Source organism: Pan paniscus, chromosome 13, assembly GCF_029289425.2.
Source record: "Pan paniscus chromosome 13, NHGRI_mPanPan1-v2.0_pri, whole genome shotgun sequence".
In the NCBI taxonomy this organism is placed as follows: domain Eukaryota; kingdom Metazoa; phylum Chordata; class Mammalia; order Primates; family Hominidae; genus Pan; species Pan paniscus.
The window spans coordinates 21,947,757-21,969,610 of record NC_073262.2 but is presented as its reverse complement, the minus strand read 5'-3'; the positions used below and the strand labels follow the sequence as shown (position 1 = coordinate 21,969,610).

The 21,854-nt window shown below is 36.7% G+C and overlaps 1 protein-coding gene across 10 annotated transcripts in view; it reads right to left on the bottom strand.

Moving 5' to 3' along the window:
- Window positions 1-21,854, bottom strand: part of PTPN4 (protein tyrosine phosphatase non-receptor type 4) — a 247,054-nt gene that overhangs the window by 12,937 nt on the left and 212,263 nt on the right. For all 10 annotated transcript variants that reach the window (XM_055108445.2, XM_055108444.2, XM_055108446.2 and 7 more), the window contains 8 exons: window positions 18,750-18,906; window positions 15,556-15,722; window positions 13,955-14,045; window positions 13,812-13,873; window positions 9,929-10,075; window positions 8,123-8,251; window positions 5,218-5,366; window positions 2,892-3,027 (listed from right to left, as the gene is read on the bottom strand). In XM_055108445.2, coding sequence (XP_054964420.1) covers window positions 2,892-3,027; window positions 5,218-5,366; window positions 8,123-8,251; window positions 9,929-10,075; window positions 13,812-13,873; window positions 13,955-14,045; window positions 15,556-15,722; window positions 18,750-18,906 — 1,038 coding nt within the window. The remainder of the gene's footprint in view (window positions 1-2,891; window positions 3,028-5,217; window positions 5,367-8,122; window positions 8,252-9,928; window positions 10,076-13,811; window positions 13,874-13,954; window positions 14,046-15,555; window positions 15,723-18,749; window positions 18,907-21,854) is intronic.

Genomic DNA, 21,854 nt, shown 5'->3' with positions numbered 1-21,854 from the left:
GTTCCTCAAAAGGTTAAACAGAATGAAAACATGACCTGGCAATTCCACTCCTGGGTATACCCAAGATAAATGAAAACGTATGTTCACATAAAAATTCATGGCAGCATTACTCATAATAACCAAAAAGTGGATACAAACCAAATAAATGTCCATCAACAGATTAACGGATGAACAAAATGTGGTAAAAATATACACAATGAAATATTATTGAACAAGAAAAAGGAATAAAGTAATAATACATACTGCAGTACAGATAAACCTTTAAATATGCTACTTAAAAGAAGCCAGTTAGAAAAGACCAAACTGTATGATCTCATTCATATAAAAGGTCCAGAATGGGCAACTCTATGGAGAAAGAAAGTAGATTGGTGATTGCCTAGATTGGAGGTTGGGGGAGGTTAGAGAGGGTATGAGGGGAAATGGGAATAATTGTTAATGAGCTTGGGGTTTTTTGGGGGTGGGGGTGGCGGGGAATGAAGATGTTTTAAAAATTATATAGCCAGGCCTGGTGGCTCATGCCTGTAATCCCAGCACTTTGAGAGGCCAAGGCGGGTGGATCACCTGAGGTCAGGAGTTCAAGACCAGCCTAGTCAACATGGAGAGACCCTGTGTCTACTAAAAATACAAAAATTAGCTGGGCGTGGTTGCGGGTGCCTGTAATCCCAGCTACTCGGGAGGCTGAGGCAGGAGAATCGCTTGAACCCGGAAGGCGGAGGTTGCGGCGAGCTGAGATCATGCCATTGCACTCCAGCCTGGGCAACAGGAGCGAAACTCTGTCTCAAAAAAATAAGAAATAAAATAAAAATAAAAGTTATATAGTAGCGATAGCTGCAAGCCTCTGTAATACACAAAACCCACTGAATTGTATACTTTAAGCGGCTGAATTTTATGGTATGTGAATTGTATTTTAATAAAGCTGTTATAAAATTTAAAAAGACGGTTTTTAGTAAACAACTAGAAATTTAAATACTGCCAATTTGATAATATTAACAAATTGATGGCCGGGTGTGGTGGCTCACGCCTGTAATCCCAGCACTTTGGAAGGCCAAGGCGGGTGGATCACCAAGTCAGGAGATCTAGACCATCCTGGCTAACATGGTGAAACCCCGTCTCTACTAAAAATACAAAAAATTAGCAGGGCATGGTGGCGGGTGCCTGCAGTCCCAGCTACTCAGGAGGCTGAGGCAGGAGAATGGCATGATCCCGGGAGGCGGAGCTTGCAGTGAGCTGAGATCGCACCACTGCACTCCAGCCTGGGCGACAAAGTGAGACTCCGTCTCAAAAAAAAAAAAAAAAAAGAAATTGATTACATTTCTTGATAATTGTACTGCGGTTTTATTTAAAAGGAAAATCAATCCTTATCTTTTAGAGATATACACTAAAATATTATGAACAAAATTATATGATATCTAGGATTTGCTTCAAATACAGGGAAAGTGAACAGCTATACAGATGAAACAATATGGCAAATGTGGGATCTGAGTATAAACATGATATTTATTATATTGTCTATGTCTGAAATTTTCTGTAATTAAAAACCAAGCTGAGCATGGTGACTCATGCCTGTAATCCCAACACTTTGGGAGGCTGAGGTGGCAGGACAGCTTGAACCCAGGAGTTCAAGACCAGCCTAAGCAACATAGTGAGATCCCCTCTCTACAAAAAATAAAAAAATTAGCCTGATGTGGTGGCTCATGCCTGTAGTCCCAGCTGAGGTGGGAGGATTGCTTAAGCTTGGGAGGCTGAGGCTGCAGTGAGTTATGATCACACCATTGCATACCAGCCTAGGCAACAGAGTGAGACTCTTGTCTCACAAAACAAAAACAAAAAAATTATAGGCACTTACTGGATCACATAGGTCAATTTCCTTCAAGTAACCTATTCCACCAACAATGCTGTTATTTCACAATGTCTTAATCAGTGCAAAAGATAATTTTAACCTAAAATTCCATGATTCTTCTTTTGGCTCCTGAAGCATAATTAATACTCAGTGTAGAATGCACTAAAAAGTACCTTAATTTCTGTAATTTTTGTTGTTGCAACGTAAGTTCTTTTTTTTATTGTTGTTTTTTTTGAGACTGAGTCGCACTCTGTCACCCAGGCTGGAGTACAGTGGCGCAATCTCGGCTCACTGCAAGCTCCGCCTCCCGGGTTCACGCCATTCTCCTGCCTCAGCCTCCTGAGTAGCTGGGACTACAGGCGCCCACCACCATGCCCGGCTAATTTTTTTGCATTTTTAGTAGAGACGGGGTTTCACTGTGTTAGCCAGGATGGTCTCGATCTCCTGACCTCGTGATCCGCCCGCCTCGGCCTCCCAAAGTGTTGGGATTACAGGCGTGAGCTACCTACCGTGCCCGGCCGCTGCAATGCAAGTTTTTATGTAAAAAGAAAAACAATTTCACCACAGCTATTTCACAGAAAGCAGGTCTATCAAGATTCTCCAGTTCAGGGATACTATCATTCTCAGCATTCAGCTTGACTAAATAATACAAAGCAAGTTCCTCTGTGCCTGTTTAAGCACTCAAGATTTAATATGCCAGGCAACTTGCATGTTAGCAAAACTTTTTCTGTAAAAGGCCAGATATTAAATATTTTAGAAATAGCAGTCCATATGGTACTGTTGCAACTTCTACACTCTGCAGCTATAATATCAAAGCAGGCATAGATAAATGAGCATGGCTGTGTTCCACTAAAATTTTATTTACAAAAACAAGTGGCAGGCCAGATTTGACTAGTGGGCAGTAGTTTGCTTACCCCTGTGCTAGAGGTTATTTGACCATGGCAAGGAATTGAAAAGATAAAAAAGGATAAAAATATGATTTAGAATATGCATTGGCAACAAAAATCATCATGTTAAGAATATACACTTGTATATGAAGTACAGTACTCACAGGTGTTTGGATCATCATGGCTCGCTGATCTCTCATTGTTCTTACAATATCTAGTGGATAAACTGGCTGATTGCATTCAATGAGACACATGGCTGTTTCCATAGTAATAAGAACCCCAGTTCTTCCGATTCCAGCACTAAAAAAGACAAATATAGGCAAGATCTTACCGATACTATTCTGTTAAACTACTTGTGGCTTTTGTGCATAAAACTGAGTTATAACACAGAAGAACAATATCATTTTAATATTTTAATTATAAAAGTAGTAAGCCAAACACAGAATATTTTGAAAACAGAAAAAAAATGCACTGACTCAATTACTTGTTCTGTATCTTCCATCTACCACGTTAGTTGGAAAAATACTATTTTAAAGGAGTTAAATTTAAGTTTTTAAAATCTGAACAAGGAATAGAAGCTTACTGGAGCAACTCCTTAAAATGCAAAATGATAGAATGACAATAATAAACCATCAATGAATGCACAAAAGACAACAATATTTTAAACTCAAATATATCTTTTTTTTTTTTGAGACGGAATCTCGCTCACGCCCAGGCTGGAGTGCAGTGGTGTGATCTCGGCTCACTGCAACCTCTACTTCCTGGGCTCAAGCAATTCTCCTGCCTCAGCCTCTCGAGTAGCTGGGATTACAGACGTGTACCACCACACCTGGCTAATTTTTTTTGTATTTTTAGTAGACACAGGGTTTCACCATGTTTGTCAGGCTGGTCTCGAACTCCTGACCTCAGGTGATCTGCCCACCTCAGCCTCCCAGAATGCTGGGATTCCAGGCATGAGCCACCACTCCCGGTCTGATTTTAAATTAAACTTTACCACTGGGATAGCCAAGAACAACTTTTTAACTTCTAATCTGTGAACACGAATGCAGTAGTTATCAGGGACTTGGGATATAAAATGGTGTTTCACCATTCTTGCTACTTTACCTCTCAAATTTTGGTCTATCATCTGTTTTGAAGATTTGAAACTCTACTCTTAAAGTGTGTTGGAAAGTCTAAGTATAAAGAGATACCTCAAGATATCCTCTGAATAAATCACTTAACAAAGGTGGCCGTAATAGGGAGGGAACAACTGTCTCCTAATCTCTGGATCAGTAGCAGTAAAGACTGAAGTCACTGTATTTGGCCCTTTGAGGGCAGAAGGGGACTTGGGTCTCGAAGAAAGAAAGAGTAGCCTGCTGTTTACTTAAAGCTTTTAGAAGTAGCATAGCCTTTGGTAGGGTCACTTCAAGAGAGGTAGGAGTACTCAATGAATGTCCTAAGAGGAGCCACAGGCAAGGAAGAAGGAAGGGAATCTAAATATTAGGCTGTAACCTAATGCTTAAGCCGTTGTCTGAATGTGTCCCATAAAATTCCTATGTTAAAACTTAATCACCAATGTGAATATTAGGAGGTGGAACTGGTGAGGCACGGTGGCTCATGCCTGTAATCCCAACACTTTGTGAGGCCGAAGTAGGTGGATCCCTTGAGCCCAGAAGTTCGAGATCAGCCTGGGCAGCATGGCAAAAACCCATCTTTACAAAAAAATACAAAAATTAGCCAGGCTTGGTGGTACACCTGTACCTCTAGCTACTCCGGGGGCTGAGGCAGGAGGATCACTTGAACCTGGGAGGCAGAGGTTACAGTGAGCTGTGATCATGCCATTGCACTCCAGCCTGTGTGACAGTATAAGACTCCGACTGAAAAAAAAGAACAGGTGGGACCTTTTGGAGGTGATTAAGTCATGAGGGCTGATGGGATTAAAGCGCTTATATAAAAGGACTTCAGAGAGTGGGTTCACCCCTTCTGTCCCTTCTAGCATGTGGGGAAACAGTATTCATCCCGTCCAGAGAATGACACAACAAAGTGCCATAATGGAAGCAGAGAGCAGTCCTCATTAGACCCTCATGAGAACCTGTGTGTACCCTGATCTTGAACTTCCCAGCCTCCAGAAGTATAAGAAATACATTTCTGTTCCTTTTAAATTACCCAGTCTCGAATATTTTGTTACATAGCACAAATGGACTAAGACAGCCCACAGTACTGTATTTCATCAAATCTACTGTAAATTGTTAAGACCAATTTCAGAGGTGTCAAAATATGAAAAGGAGGAGCATCTAAGAATCAGTGCAATCAGTATTATTTTTATATCTTATGATAAAGTTACTGCCAATCATATGTTAGAACATATCCTTTGCCTCCTACCTTCAGAGCATAGCTTTGAGTTCTAATTATTACAGTGACAATAACACCATAAGGACAAAATATGTACTCTCTTTTAAAAATGACGTATCTGTTCAGCTATACATTCATAAAAGACGGAAAACAGAATACCTGCAATGGACAACAACGGGTTCTTCCTTGCCAGCCCTCTTGTTTCGTACATGACAAACAAAATCTAGAAAGTCACTCGAATCATCAGGGACTCCATGGTCAGGCCAGGCTATGTACTGGATCTGAGTGAGTGGACGACTTTCATTTTTCTAAGAACAAATGAAAAATTATGCACCTTGACTTATGTATTATTGAAATTGTCCCTACAAACCTCATAAAATTCATCAGGAAAGAAGGGAGGGGGAGATAGAAAACTAAACACAGCTTGCAGCACACTAAGCATTGATCACTAGGTCAGCTGCTCTCTGACCTGCGTCCTCATAGTTGGTTGGTGCCTGTTGCCTCAGAATCCCACAGACCCATTACAAGATTATAGTTCCCCTTAACTGCTCTACAGATAACAACTTGGGACATTATGAAATGTTAGATTTCCCCTTTGAGACATTCTTTTGGGTCCTGCATACTGATGAAACTACTGACTCAGTTGGTCTAAAGGACCCTGAGGTAAGCTAACTCACCAAAGAATGCACCTCCTGATGATTTCATCCACCTTATCCCAACCAATCAACGATCTTAATTTCCCAGCCCCTTGCTCTCCACCATCCCCTTAAAAACCCCATCCCAGATCTCATCTCCTCGGGGAGATGATTTGAGGGTCTCCTCCCATCTCCTTGCTCGGTACCCTGCGATCATTAAACTCTTTATCTGCTGCATCCCTGCTGTCTCAGTGTATTCGTCTGTTATTGCACAGCAGGAATATGAACCTGTTGGTACTATGACATTATCTTTAAAATATATTCATGTCATTGGAATTTTAGAAGGAAAGCAAAACCAACCACTCCTCTTCTCCACCAAAAGTTATGTATAAACTCATTAAAATGCAAAATTTCAACAAAAAGGAAAGAAACTGTTTTATAGAAATAGTTGTATCCATTTAAGTATGGCTAATTACATTACTACTCTTTTTATAACTCAATTTCTATATGTGTGAAGTATTTTAAAGATGATAATCAAGTACATAGGTAGAAACAAATTAAGACCCAGAGAAATGCTTAAAAAAAACTAATGAATTCTTGGGTGAGCAAAAATGGTAAAGTAAAAAACATTTTTTGTGAACAAAGCTGACCTAATCCTCACACAATGCAGATGAAATTATGGAAATCAGAAAAATAAAATCTCAAGATAAATGTATATTAAAAATTGGAGTTAATAAAAACACAAAGTCAAATCAGTGGGATTAATTCTTTTTGGAGAGCCAAGGTTGGTATAATGGAGACAGTAAGAGTATTGGGTTTAGATACATCTTGGTTCAAATCTTGACTCTGCCAGTTACAGCATTCAGTGTTTCAGAAAATAATTTCCTTCAACTGAAAAATGAAATAACATCTATACTTTAAAGGATCAGTCTTATGCTAAAAAGACTCCATGAGAGGACCTGTAAATCACCCCATCAACTACTTGGCACCATATACTCAATAAATGGTTGCCATCGTCATTCAACACTATAATTATAACTATGGTTATTGCCATTTACACTAAAGAGAGCTTCCTGAAAAGTAAAAGTAAAAGGTATTCAAGACTTGAGGTAGTATCTGCTATCATTAATCCATCCATGTATGTATGTATTTATGGGAGCGAACTTATTTTCCCAATTATGTTTGGCTCAAACTTTAGAAACTAACTCATGTCTTAGTTCTAATGTACTCAGGGTGTGTAAAGAAAAGCCACTATGGTATATAAAACTGTCATGGATAATCTACAGGTGGAGTATAATAGAGACTATGCTAAAGATAGACATTATTTTATATAAACATACGTAGCCTATCTTTCATTATCTATTTGAGAAAATGAAGAAATATCGTATTGGCTTGACCTGTTACATTAGACCATGAGCTACACAGTATATGTCCCCAAACCCTAAATTCATTCTGATGGACTCTAGCCCATAAAATTTTGAAATTTTAAAATTCTTGTAATTTTAGCTTTATTCAATGCCAGATTCCTTTTCTATAAATCAGCACAACTTCTGGCTTCTTCCCTTTTCGTCAGTAAGACTCTGTCTCTCTGGTTTCCTTTAATCATGCTCTTGGGGCTGGAGGGGAGTTCTCATTTCCAAAGCCTTGACCATTGATGGGATAGTCCTGGGCACTCATAGCTTGGGCTATTTGCTCTTCTCTAGCAGTTACTTCCTTCTTTTAGTCCCTTTCAAAACCAAAGATGGTGGCAGGGGGATAGCTAGCTGCAGGCAGAGAAAGTAGGGTGCACTGTCTCTAGCAGCCTGACAGAACTGGCAGCATGATGCTCTCTACATACATCTTCCAATTGGGATACTGAGCCATCATTTATTTATCAGTTTCATTTGAAGCCAAGAGGACTGACTCAGGCAAAATTAAGAGCTGACAATTAGAAATCTACACCCCATCTGCTGTCAGAAGGTCCTGGTTACAACCTTTTCCTTCTTAATATGTAGGGGACTGTGAAGTTGCTCTCCTCTACTCTTTTAAAAAAGGAAAATAATTTAATAGCTTTCAATTGTTTTTTCCATTTCCATAGACACACCCAAATACTGTACTGATACTACTTGGAGTAAAAGCTTTTTTATAATGAAACATATCTAAACAGCTGTTCTGAATAGGCAAAGTAGTAACAGTAGTATTATTTACCAGACTACTTTTTCACTGACCATTCATATTTAGTCATAGAAACTAAAGAAAAACATTAATCTTATAATAGAATAGGATAATACTCTTAATAAAATTCCAAAGTACCCCATTAAAGCAGATAAATAATTCAATAATTCTTATAGTATTTCCTAGCAACCAATACTCAAACTAAAAACATTTTCAGCTTTCAGTCTTTACCTTGAACACAACAGTTCTAATGAACAGATATCCTGCCTTCTTACCTCTTGGTTAAATAGTGTCATCTTCCTGAAGATATAGGCAGTGTTTCCTTCTTCAGAGTGGCAGGTAACTTGGTAGCATCCATAAGATGAACTGCCTGTGGGTTCTGGCCAATATTGGTGACATTTAACCTGATATTGATATAAATAAATAATAAATAAATAAAATTATATACATATGGATTCATGTTCTCAAATTTTTAAAAATGTTTTTTTAATAAATTTCAAACATAGAAAAGTTACAAGAAAAATTTAATAAATTTCATCTCGATCTGCTGACTAGTGTTTTTTTTTTTTTGCAATGGAGTTTTGCTCTTGTTGCCCAGGCTAGAGTGCAATAGCACGATCTTGGCTCACTGCAACCTCTGCCTCCTGGGTTCAAGCGATTCTCCTGCCTCAGCCTCCCAAGTAGCTGGGATTACAGGCATGTGCCACCAAGCCTGGCTAATTTTGTATTTTTAGTAGAGACGGGGTTTCACCATATTGGTCAGGCTGGTCTTGAACTCCTGACCTCAGGTGATCCACCTGCCTCCGTCTCCCAAAGTGCTGGGATTACAGGTGTGAGCCACTGCGCCCAGCCGACATTTTTTCTTTGTCACTTTTTTCCCTTTTTAATAGTAAGTAATCTGGCTATATTTTGCGACAGCAAAAATCCTCATTAAATCTTAAGATTTTTTAAAACAGCTGTAATGACAAGTAATTCATATACCATACCGTTCACTCGTTTAATGTATACAATAGTTTTCAGTATATTCACAGAACTGTGCAACCATCACCACAATCCCTTTTAGAACATTCCCATTACACCCAAAATAAACCCTATACCAATTAGTAGTCATTGTTCATTCTTCCTCATCCGTTCCCCCATCCTTACCCCAGATCTAGACCACCACTGATCTACTTCATGTCTCTACAGAGTTGCCTATCCTGGACATTTCGTATAAATGCAATCATACAATATGTGGTCTTTTTGACCTCTTTCACTATGCTAAGTGTTTTCCAGGTTTACCCATGCTGTAGTATGTATCACTACTTCGTTCCTTTTTATTGCCAAATAATATCCAACCATAAGACTATACCACATTTTATTTGTATATTTGAGTTGTTTCTACATTTTGGCCATTATCAATAATGCTGTTATGAATGCTCATGTACAAATTTTTGTGTGGACAGACCTTTTCAACTCTTTTGGATTTAGGAATGGAAGTACTAAGTTATACCAACTCGACGTTTAACTTTTTGAGGAACTACAAGACTGTTTTCCAAAATGGCTGGATGGTTTTACAAACCCACCATAGGAGGGTTCTGTTTTTTCCATATCATCCCTAGAACTTGTTTTTATGCGTCCTTTTTATTTTAGCCATCCTCTAGGATATAAAGTCTCATTAAGGTTTTGATCTGCATCTCCCTGATAATGATGTGGAGCACCTTTTCTTGTGCTTCTTAGCCATTTGTATATCTTCTTTGGAGAACTGTCTATTCAGATCCATTGCCCATTTTTAAATTGCATTATTTATTTTACTGTAGAGTTGTAAAGAGTTCTGTATATACGTTAGACACAAGACCCTTAACAAATGTATATTAATCCCTTTAAATAACAATGACAGTAATGGCTAACACTTATGTCACATTTATTTATGTGTTAGTCACAGTTTTATGCACTTAACCATGATGATTTAAAACAAGAAACCACAAGAAAAGAAGATTAAAGGTTACAAAGGCTTAAATAAATATGAATATTTTGACTACATATGTGCAGTATAATTTGAAAAAAGTCCAAGCAATGTGTAAGATTCAACTATGACTTACTCTGCCACGTTCAACTTGTGTGGTCAACATTACAACCATAGAGGAGCCTTGTTCCCAAGTCATCTGCCAAAAATCTGTACAAGTGTGTGGTAATGGCCCTTGACAAGCAATGTACTGATTTATAATGCTGGAAGAAGGAATTTCCATCTAAAAAGAAAAGGGCATGAAAATAAAATGTTTTGCATTACTTTTTACAGTGATCAGGAATATGAAAATCATCCACTAACTGTTATAGTGAATACAACTAACCTCAATAAACTGCCGTCAGTAAAACAAATCTTTATTAACAATTTCTTATTTTATCTGTAGAAGAAATTTCATGGCAATGTTCAACAGTTATATGTATTTATCTTTTAATTAGTGGAAATAAGAATTTAAATATTTTCCTGGGCTCAAGCAATCCTCCTGCTTTGGCCTCCCAAAGTGCTGAGATTACAGGTGTGAGCCACACCTGGCCTATTATGATTTTTAAAAGCAGCTTAACATAGAATTTTGTTTCAGAGGCAGAGACTTGGTAAAGAAATAAAAAATACTTATCTGTAAATAGTTTATTGGTAAAATTTGTGAGGAACAAAAATTCTGCCATTGGTTTTAGCTTGAATTTTTACATATAAAATAACTTTAGAGGGTATCAGAATATTTTAAATTTATAATTTTCAGAAAGAGGTAAGATAGTATTTGGGAAAGTTGAGTCATCAGTCATTATCCTACTACATTTTGAGATTAAATTTTTTTTTAAAAAGGTGATATATGCACATGACAATTCAAAGAATAACAAAGAGTGAATAAAGAAAGTCTCTTCTCCCATTTCAGCTTCTAGTTTGCAGCCAGGAAGGTAATCTTTTTCTGTTTGTCATATAGCCTTCTCAGGGATATTCTATATACAACATATAAACATATATGCAACTTCCCACTTTTCTGTAAAACTGTTGCTTAAAAATGGTAGTATACTATATATATAATGTTGTTCTGCTTATTTGTCTTTTTTACTTCATCTTCAAGATCATGTTTGATGAGTAAATAAAATTTCATTCTTTTAAATGGCTCTACTGTATAAATATACAAGAAAATATTTAATGCAGATTTAAGGCTCTCATGTTTTTTATTTCTGTAAACTTGCCCCAATCTGTGCTCGTTTGACAGCAAAATCTCACCTGAACTGACCTAAGACTATTTGCACTCTTTATTAGTCTTACTTAGGGAGAATATCTATAGTTTGCTGTTAACTATTCAGATATATTGATTATGGAGCACTTGTCCCATAGCCTGCCAGCGATGCTACTTATTATAGTATATGTACTAAATATCCTTTCAAAATTCCAAAAATTCGGAATCCCAAAGCATATTTTTCTACACCCTCCCACTCACTGCCCCTTTATGTGGAGAATGAGGTCTTCCTATGTTGCCTAGGCAGGTCTCAAACTCCTGGGCTGAAGCTATCCTCCAGCTTATGCCTCTCTTTAGTGCTGGGATTACAGGAATGCGCTACTGCGCCTGGCCCCATAGTATATTTAACCTAAGGTTTCACATAAAGGATGTGGACCTACATGTAGTATTATCAAACTTTTGCTCTTTCAATCTCAGGTGAAATAGTAATTCCTTGAAGTTTTCATTTGCACTTTTCTTTTTGTAAACTGCATGTATTTTTCATTTAACTCTGATATTATTTTTCTAAGTGTTAAAATAGTATTGTGGTTTTGCTACCGAAAAAAAAAAAAAAGGCCTTATCAGAGATATATTCCTAAGTAGCTAATCCTCCATCAAGGATTCTCTATTTGCAAATTTGACTACTTGCTAAAATTTATTCATAACCCTCACAACAGTTGCAGGGATTTCTTGGTCATCTAGTAGACATACTTAGAGCAGTGAAAAATTTGAGTCATCTGAAGACATGCACATTTCCAGGTGAGATCAAACAAACCAACTCATTTTGTTTTAGCTCTCATACTGTAAACAAGTGGCCTTTTTGCATTCTATGTAGTGCCTTACTTTTCACCTTTTGGGTTTTTTTACTGGTGATTTTGCTGTTTAAAACTGGCCCCCAAGTGTAGTTTTAAAGTGCTGACTAGTGTTTCTAAGTGCAAGAAGGATGTGATATACCTCATGGAGAAAATATGTGTGTTAGATAAGCTTCCTTGAGGCATGAGTTATAGTGCTGTTGACTATGAGTTAAATGTTAATGAATCAGCAATATATATTAAATAAAGTGTCTTTAAACAGAAACAACAGTATGTATTGATCAGCTAATTAAAATGTTGTGACTTTTGGCCTGGGGGAACCTAACCCTGTATTTTCCCTAGAAGCAATGATTAAATAGTCTCTAATTTAGCATGTACGAAGACTTTCTAGAGCATGACAACATCGAATGGTGAGAATTAACTCAACTGACACATACAGTGATATATTTGGGCTTAAAAATAATTTGGAGGTTAGTATTTAGCTAAGATTGGCCACTAGTTGATAGCTCTTGAAACTGGGTAAGAGGTATGGGGGGACTCTTTTATACTATTCTCTCTACTTTTGTATAAATTTAAAAATGACTATTAAAAATGTCTTTTGCATAATTTCCTTTTCTATGAATTGTTTTTGCATGTCCTTCATCCATTATTTTCATTGTTCTTTTTTTTTTTTTTAGACGGGTCTTGTTCTGTCACCCAGTGACAGTCATATGATCATGGCTCACTGCAGCCTCAACCTCTCAGGCTCAAGCAATTCTCCCACCTCAGTCTCCTGAGTAGCTGGGACAACAGGCATGCACCACCATGACTGCTAATTTTTATATTTTTATATTTTTATTTTTATTCGAGAAATGGGGTCTCAATATGTTGCCGAGGCTTACTTTTCTTATTCATTTATGAAGCTCTTTGTATATTAAATAAGCTTTTTCTGGTATTTAAAAAATTCCATTTGTCATTTGATTTTAGTAGTTTTCAAGCATACCAAAAATAACAAATTTTACCTTGTCAAATTCATCTCTTTAAGCTTAGACATGTATCTAAGCTTAAAAAACCTCCCCTTGAGATTTTAAACAATTTTCACATATTTCCTTCAAGTAATTTCATAATTCCACTTTAAAAATTACATTTTGATATATTTGAAATATATGTTGGTATCAAGAGTGAGTAAAGTATTTATAGATGAACGATATGATATAAAGATCTGCGTCAAAAGAACCTGGTAAAGGTGAAACCAAGTTTGTCATGAGTTGACAAGTGCTGAAACTGAGTGATGTGTACATGAAGGTTGATTTTACGGTTTGCTTTAATTTTGTACATTTGAAATTTTCTAATTACAGAGTTAAGAAAAAAATAGTAATTTTTTTTTCCAGGTAAGACAAAAAAATGCCTCTTTACAATGACGTATTCTAGACTAGTGGTCCCCAACCTTTTTGGCACCAGGGACTGGTTTCTTGGAAGACAATTTTTCCATGGAGTGGGGTTGGGAGGGTGGGAGGTGGGGATGGTTACAGGATGAAACTGTTCCACCACAGATCATCAGGCATTAGATTTTCATAATGAGCATGCAACCTAGACGATTACCGGTCCATGGCCCAGGGGTTGGGGGCTCCTGTTCTAGACAGTTGACCCAACCACCCATTCACTGGATAGTCTGTTTTATCTCCAATGATCTAAAAGGCCACCTCTACCATAAACAAAATTCTAGTATCTAAGTCTATTTATGAACTGGACTATTCCATTCCACTGCTCTACCTGTATTAATACACAAGTACCAAAATATTTTCTTTAATATTACTTCAATAATATTTTTCATAGCTGAAAGTTTTAATATTCTATCCAGGTCAGGATTTTAACAAAAAGAACCTCAAAGTTCATAGTGGCTCGTATTTTTCCAAATGGCAAAGGCATAATAAGAATAAACTTACATTTATATAGTTCGCATTGATGTAGTCTTCATTACCTTTTAAAATGACCCGTGTGGCATCATCTAAAAAAATTTAAAAGAAATAATGTTTTAGTAAAGTTATGTTTAAAAGATTAAATTTAACAGAGACAATAAGATACTTACAAGGCGAAATATCTCTGTATCTATTTTTGGAAATATTCTGAGGTAATCTGGCACAGGACATTGTCATTCCAGGTTTTTTCCGATACAGTTGCTAAAAAAAAAAAAAAAGGTACAATTCCAACAAAAGCCATAAACAATTTCTCTTTTGTTTACCAGACTTGTTTCTACACTAACAGGAAACAGGTTTCTTTGCCTTTGAATAGGTCATCTATACAATGATATACCATAGTCTAGTAGAGTACTGAACCAGATTTGCAAAGCTGAATTCTTCAGTTTCTAACATAAATTATGTGTCATATTTTGAAAAGTGGTAAAACTAGTGAAACCAATTCTGCTTACAGCAGGAGCACCTGAAGTTGTGAGTAGCAAATCTGCAGAAAACATTTAACTTTCATTTAGTTTGGAGGTCTTTACAGTCTATGAACTAAGAACTTTTGAACAAAAACAGACATATCCTAAATGTTTTATAGTTAAACACTTACCTATAACATATATGTCATAACAACAAATATTAATGATGGTCATTTCTAAAAACACATTAAAAACTATCCAGGGAGCCTAGCATGGCTGTGCATGCCTGTAATTCCAGCTACTTGAGAGGCTGAGGCTGGAGGATTGTTTGGACATAGGAATTTGAGATCAGCCTAGGCAACATAGTGAGAAGCCGCTTCTCAAAAAAAAAAAAACCAAAAACAAAAATACAGGTTTATTAATTTAAACAAATTAGGTTGATATAGTCTGAATAAAACATTTCAAAATCCACTGGGTGATCGTGGGTCAAAATGCACATTATAAGCACTGAAGAAGCATTCTAGTTCATTGGATATAATGATCTGTCTGAAAGTTTTGGTTTTTCCAGTTTTCAAGATTGCACCAATGAAAAATAAACAAAGATTAAATGACAAGGTATAAACTTCAAAAATAAAAGTTATTTTTCTTTAGCTCAGGATTTTATTTATTTATTTATTTATTTATTTATTATTTTTTTGAGATGGAGTCTCACTCTGTCGCCCAGGCTGGAGTGCAGTGGCGCGATCTCAGCTCACTGCAAGCTCTGCCTCCCAGGTTCACGCCATTCTCCTGCCTCAGCCTCCTGAGTAGCTGGGACTACAGGCACCTGCCACCACACCCGGCTAATTTTTTGTATTTTTAGTAGAGACGGGGTTTCACCGTGTTGGCCAGGATTGTCTTGATCTCCTGACCTTGTGATCCGCCCGCCTCAGCCTCCCAAAGTGCTGGGATTACAGGCGTGAGCCACCACACCTGGCCAAGCTCAGGATTTTAAAGTATATAATAGCCTATCTTCATCTGCCACCTTTCAAAAAAACAGCTATTTAACTATAGAAAAAAATTTAGTTTGATGACATATGTATAAAATTTCCTTATCCCTCTTTTTAAAACATATTCTATTTATATAACCATAGCTAGTATTTTGGGAGCAATTTTTAAAACTTGGCATTTTAGAACTCTTTATGTCAAACATTTCTCAGAATATCATTTTAGTTTAGAAATTATAATGCATAGATTAGGCACTTAAGAAACTATGAAACTAGTTAGCAAATGTCAGCAAAATGCTTTTAATATATAATGATATTACTTACATCAAACTGTGTCAGGACTGTTCCAGTGATAAGCCCCTCAGCTAGCTGGATCATTGACTCCCGCAGGGAATGGTCATCCTGATGCACACTATCTAGTGGGGCTTTCTCAGGAATATACTGGAAATCTGGCTCATTTTCTAGCTTTTCTTCCACTACATCATATACAGCTAAAAAAAAAAAAATCAAACAAACCCCAAAACGTGGAAATCTTAATGAATTCACACGATAGGAATTTACCAGATACACTGTATAATGTTTTGTTCAAAAAATAATTCATTTGTGAAGAATTACACCAGATCTGAGTCTGGTGTCACTATGGGGGGACAGAAAGTAGTTGTGGAGTTGAGGGGCTTGGCTGTACCTTTGGAGGGAAGAAGTGTTCTTGGCTACATTGCTGAAAATGTCTATAACTTGAAGAGACAATAAGAAAGAAGAGCTGCTGAGAAGCAGCTGTGAATACACCCGCTCTTAATTTGTAGGGGACCTAGGGCAAGAGTACAAATAGAGACCTATATACCATATGTTTAACTATGAGAAGTTACAAAAAACTTGAACACAGTGCTAAACAAAATATGCTTCATCCTCTTCCTGTGATGTATCTACAAAACAACCTGGGAGACCAGACTTCAAATGAGAATTCTAGGCCAGAATTCATGGTCATGGTAATGTGAGGAGATTCAGACCCTAGATCCTAGGCCTGTATTCTACCGTTACCCACTCTCAGTCCCATTTTTTAACATAGGGGCTTATAAACATACATGTGAAGATCCCAGCCCACATGCAAGATATATCTATACCTGTCCCTCCACAAACTGTAGCCTCTTAGTCACCTTCTGGTCTAGGATACACACACCATGTGAACCCACCTTGAGAGAACGGATGTGTGGAAAATACCCATGAAGATCTGGAGAGGCTCAGGGTTATCTGGACCCAGAACTGAGGTTTGAAAAAAGTGGTATAGAAAGGGAAGGGAGGTTATAGCTTGGCATGTCCTTTTGGTCCTATAAAATTATGACTCCACTGGGAGAAGAAAGAGAGCCAAAGCAGGGCCTTCTAAAACATGGAGCCAAGGTAGGGGCCTCTTTACCCTTGCCTAAGAGATCTGGTTCCTCCTTGAATATCTATATATTTTTTTAGAAAAATAAATTTCTGAAATGAAGAATGAAAAGACAAAAAGGTATGACAACATTTTGCCTAAGAAGAAATAAGAATTAAAGGGGAAAAGATCAGAAAAACAAAAATATATTCTTGGCAAACACAGTTTTAAATTTTAATTATATGAAACTTTAAGAATGGAAAAGACAGACCCACACTGAAAACAGATGCAGGTTCTGCTCCGTATTTTGACTATGAAACAATTTAGAAAGATATTTTGCAAGAAGTAGACCCTGGTGGATTCCTCTCATACTACAAAGCAAAAGGATGAGATCTGGAATTGTAAAAAGGCTGGGTCTTTGCCATCATATGGATTTTTGTTCATATTCTGGCTCTGTAGTGTCATGAATCTGTGAGCAGGTAACTGAATGTCTTGGTGTCAAAGTATCTTCAACTCTAGAATGGGGATAATTCATCTATCTCATTGGATGTCTATGAGGATTAAATGAAAATATACAAAACAGCCTAGGTGCACAGAAAGTTTTTAATAACTATTAGCTAATATTATTGAGTTCTTTAGGATCTATTATCAAGAGAAAATATAATACAATAAATACAGAAAAAAATGTTATTCCTGGTTTAAAATTTAAGTAGCTGTATGTGACAGAAAACACCTAATGACTCACCTAAGTATCAAGTCTAAATGAACAAGTTCCTTGAAAAGTCAAAATAGAATGTTCTGTTGAAGTCCTTTTAATCTTCCTAGAAAGCCAATTCTAGACCATTAATGGAAAAGAACACAAAGTGGAGAAGATAAAATGAAAATGCCTATTTGTGAACAAGAGGTACAAAGAGGATTTTTTATTTTTTGTTTACAAAAAAGAAATATCCTTGCAAAATTTTGCAGGGTTGGGTGTGGTGGTGACAAGTAGAATTCGAATGATATTTCACTTTCCTATGGTACATATTCAAGTGGTAATATGGCATTAACAATAATTATTCTGTGGCTAAAATAATGATTAATAGTAAATTGTATAGAACAAAACCAGAAGAATATGTCTAATCCTGGGATATTAGACATATAAAACTTTTTTCTTAGAGCAGACTGATAAAGTGTTGAGGGAACTCTAAACAATGCCATATGAACACTGGCTGAAGACTCTAGGACTCTTAAACTGGAGAAAGGGAGGTGGGTTTCTGGTAAAATTAGCTATTGTCAAAAAACTGAAGGAAAGGGGGTTAAACTTATAATGCATAGCACAGAGTGACAGACTTAGGAGCAGGACTGAAGAAAGATGGACTTTTAGTTCAATTTATAGTTTGAGCTATCCAAAGATGGAATGACCTGTTTCAGGAGCCACAAAGTGCTCTATCTATATTGGTAGAATGTTCTTGAGGTTGTTGTGGAGGAAATTCATGCAATTAGCCAAAGAGCTAGAGCTTATGGCATTCAAGTTTTCTCCAAACCTGGAATTCTATGACTATGAATTAAGAAGTCAGCTGTCCAGATTGGGAGATGACATGATTAGGCAAGTAGACATCATATACTGAAAACAAAGGCAGTATTTTAAAAACACTTTAACTATAGCTTGTTATGGCATTTTCTGAAAGTGGAACAGAGTTCAAATTTACTCATTCATTCAACTAGTATTTATTGAGTACTAGTACTACAACTATTACCATTTAGGGGAAATGGGAGACCATTTTAGCTATGGTAGTCAGGAGAGAAAGCCCTTCTGAAGATGATATCTGAGCAGAGACCTGAATGAAGTATAGGTATAAGTCATAACAAAATCAAAAAGAGTATGTCAGCACAGGGAACAGCAAGGATAAAAACCCTAATAAGTCGATTAGATTGGAAGATCTGAGTAACTGCAAGAAAGCTAGTGTAGAATAGAGGAAAGTAAGCAAGGCTGAGTGGGAGCAAGGGGTGGGGGGGCAAAGAACTTGAATTCTGCTCCACGTGTCAATGAAAGCCACTGTGCTTTGAGCAGGAAACTTAGGTGACTTATGTTTTATGTCAGAAATCTGGCTGCTGTGTTCAGTAATGAACAGTAATAAATTATTATAAATTATCTGGTACTACATAGAGTACTCACCATTAGGTCGAACTAGAAGCATGAGTTCCCCAGAATGTCTCTCACAACTAGCTTTAATAAACAGCACAACCTGATCATGAGTGTGTTCTGCAATGTTCCGACCATTGATCAGTACAACTTGGTCCCCTTCATTCAGTCTAGGGACACAGAGGTCAGCCTGTAATATAATATAGATAAGGTTTCAGATTGGCATGCAACTTTCTGAAAGTAGTGCACAGGAATTTATTTTAATAGACCCAATAGCAGGAGAACTAAACTACATATAGAAAAGCATCTTTCATTTATTATCTATTTAAAAAATGTAGAAATCTAGCTTTGCCAGAGAGAGTATTTTTGTTCCTTCTTCATGCAACAATTTCTTTCCTGATGACCTATTATGTGCCTAGACATACAAATAAGACTGATGATTTCCAGGTACATGCACACAAGTAGCTTTAGCTTTACACTGTCTAGATACATACAAACTTCAGTTACCATGATTTAATTAAATAACAGCAGTCCCCCAACAATACAATTCAAACTTTAGTTACCACAGTGTATTTACCGTGAATAACTGTAAAAAGTACAAACTTTGCTGCTAGCTTCAATACAAAAATCACTACATAAATAATAGACACACATCATCATCAGTGGCCAGTCACATCAGTTCTTCCAAAGTCTGATGGTCATCTGTTTTCAGTTCAAGTGCAGACAGGAAAGCATGTAGTCGGGCTGCCTCCTAGTCTCCCAGTGATAAACCCATATTAAAAGGAATAACCTAAATCTAAAGAGGAAATTGATCACAAAAGATGAAAGTGCAGCAAAGTGAATAATGCTGGAGGTGAAGTTTGAATGGACCATAAATAGAGTCAGAGAAGCAATAGATGACCATGGGAATGTTAACACTGTTGTTGGAGAGACTCTAGATATGCAGCCAAAGGAACTTTTGGAGATATTTCACAACATCAAAAGTTCAGAGGACAAAGTACTGAAAGCGTGTCAAGTAGACAGTATTATGACAATTTGCCAAGGCAAGAAATGAAGCTCATTTGGTATTCTAAGCTGTACCACGGGGAGGAGGCAAGCACCGTTTAAACTACTCATAATGAGTTTTCACAAGAAAATAAAACATTTAAATTCTCAGTGTTTCTAATGTTTTGAATTACAGGATACAAAATCCTATATTAGCTTTACTATTTTTTTCATTTCCTTTTACCTTTATAAGAGACAGTAAAGGAAATTCTTAATGTTTTGACAATAAATTTAAAGGTCATGGGAACAACCATAATTTTTCCCATTAATCATCAAGATCCTGCACAATTTCATCTTGCATGGTCATTTTTATAGTCTTGCACTATAGCACAAAGTGAGAAGACAAACAGCAATTAAGGTAAAAGAGACAAAAGAAATAGAAATATGGACATGTTCTGGGAACATAGCAATGAAAACATATGAGAGTGAATTTTGAGGAATGATAGGCCAGGTTGAGAAGGAAATGATGGGGTTGGATCTTACAAAAAAGGGAACTGCTTGTGGTAAAGGCATGAAGAAATAAAAGCGCAACTACTGAAATTCTTTATCAACACAAAGTCAATAAAATCCAATAAGGCACTGTCATTAGTGGAAAAAACACTGGTCTAGAAGTTACTCTGCTGCTTCTGAAATGAGTGATTAATTAGACATCTGAAGTTCTGAAAAGACATCTGAAAATGAAAAGTTCTGATTATTTCTTAGAGTTGTTGTGAAGATGAGATAATTCAACCCAAAGCTTTAAAATCTGGAACGTTCAAATTTAGAGTTATGCTCATTCTCTCAAGTTGCTTTTTTGTCTACTTATGTAGTGAAGTAGATGACAGACATTCATATATTCCCTCTGTGCACTAGCAGTGTGATGCTTTTGTATACCAATTAGTTCCAAGTTTTTGTAAATGTCTTTGAGATACCTGAAGTATAGTGAATTGGGAGCCAATGGTACTGGGGAAAATGTAATAATGGGCTATAGCAGACAGAGCTTTCCCTCACATTATTTTGTGCATAGTGTAGTTGGCAGAAAAAAAGAGGTGGTCTATGTGTTAAAGAGGATAGCTATGAATCTCTTACTGTATCCATTATCACTAAAGGGAACTCTCTTATAGTTAATATGCCTTTTGTCAGATATGTTACAATTTTTAATTTCCATTTCATTCTGATCTGACAAGTCTAAATAAACTGTTTGTGTGTATATATACACACATACAGAGCAAGACCCTGTCTTGCTCAAATATATGTTTGAGGGTCTTGCTCTGAGTGTGTGTGTATGTGTGTGTGTGTGTGTGTATTTCAGACAGGGTCTTGCTATATATTCGAGACAGGGTCTTGCTCTGTTGCTTAGGCTGGAGTGTAGTGGTGTGATCATAGCTCACTACAGCCTTGATCTCCTGGGCTCAAGTGATCCTCCCACTTCAGCCACTGGAGTAGCTGGCAACACAGGCGTGTGCCACCATATCTGGTCAATTTTAAAATTTTTTTTGTAGAAACAAAGTTTCACTATGTTGCCCAGGGTAGTCTTAAACTCCTGAGCTCAAGCAATCCTCCCATCTTAGCCTCCCAAAGTGCTAAGATTATAGGTATGAGCATCACACCTGGCCAATAAACTGTATGTTAAAATGAGTTTTGTTGGAGCAACAGCTTTTGGCTAAGATTATCAAACAGAAAGAGAGTCATAACTTTAATTGGGAGTTATTTTATCCATTTCAGAAGATGTCCAATATAAAAAATGACAAAATATTTGAATCCCATAAACATGTACAACTATTATGTATTCATAAAAAAACAGAAACCTTTTCCTTTTCCCCTGATTGCCTAAACTGTGGTTTCCAATTAGAAGGTTGTGGTGATCTCTAAATTAACAAAATAATACAAAAATAATAAATTCCTATTGTTTTAATTTTTTCCCCCAATAGAATGACTATGTTTTAATTTGTTCTAAATTCCAGCCAATATTTATGGAACATAGTTCTACATGGCAGAAGGGAAAAATTACCAACAATATGTACAGATTAAAAAGAGAACTTAACAGTCTTAGAATTCTGTTTGGAAATGAATTTACCTATAGAACATTCTCTGAATCCTTGACTTAATTGAAAA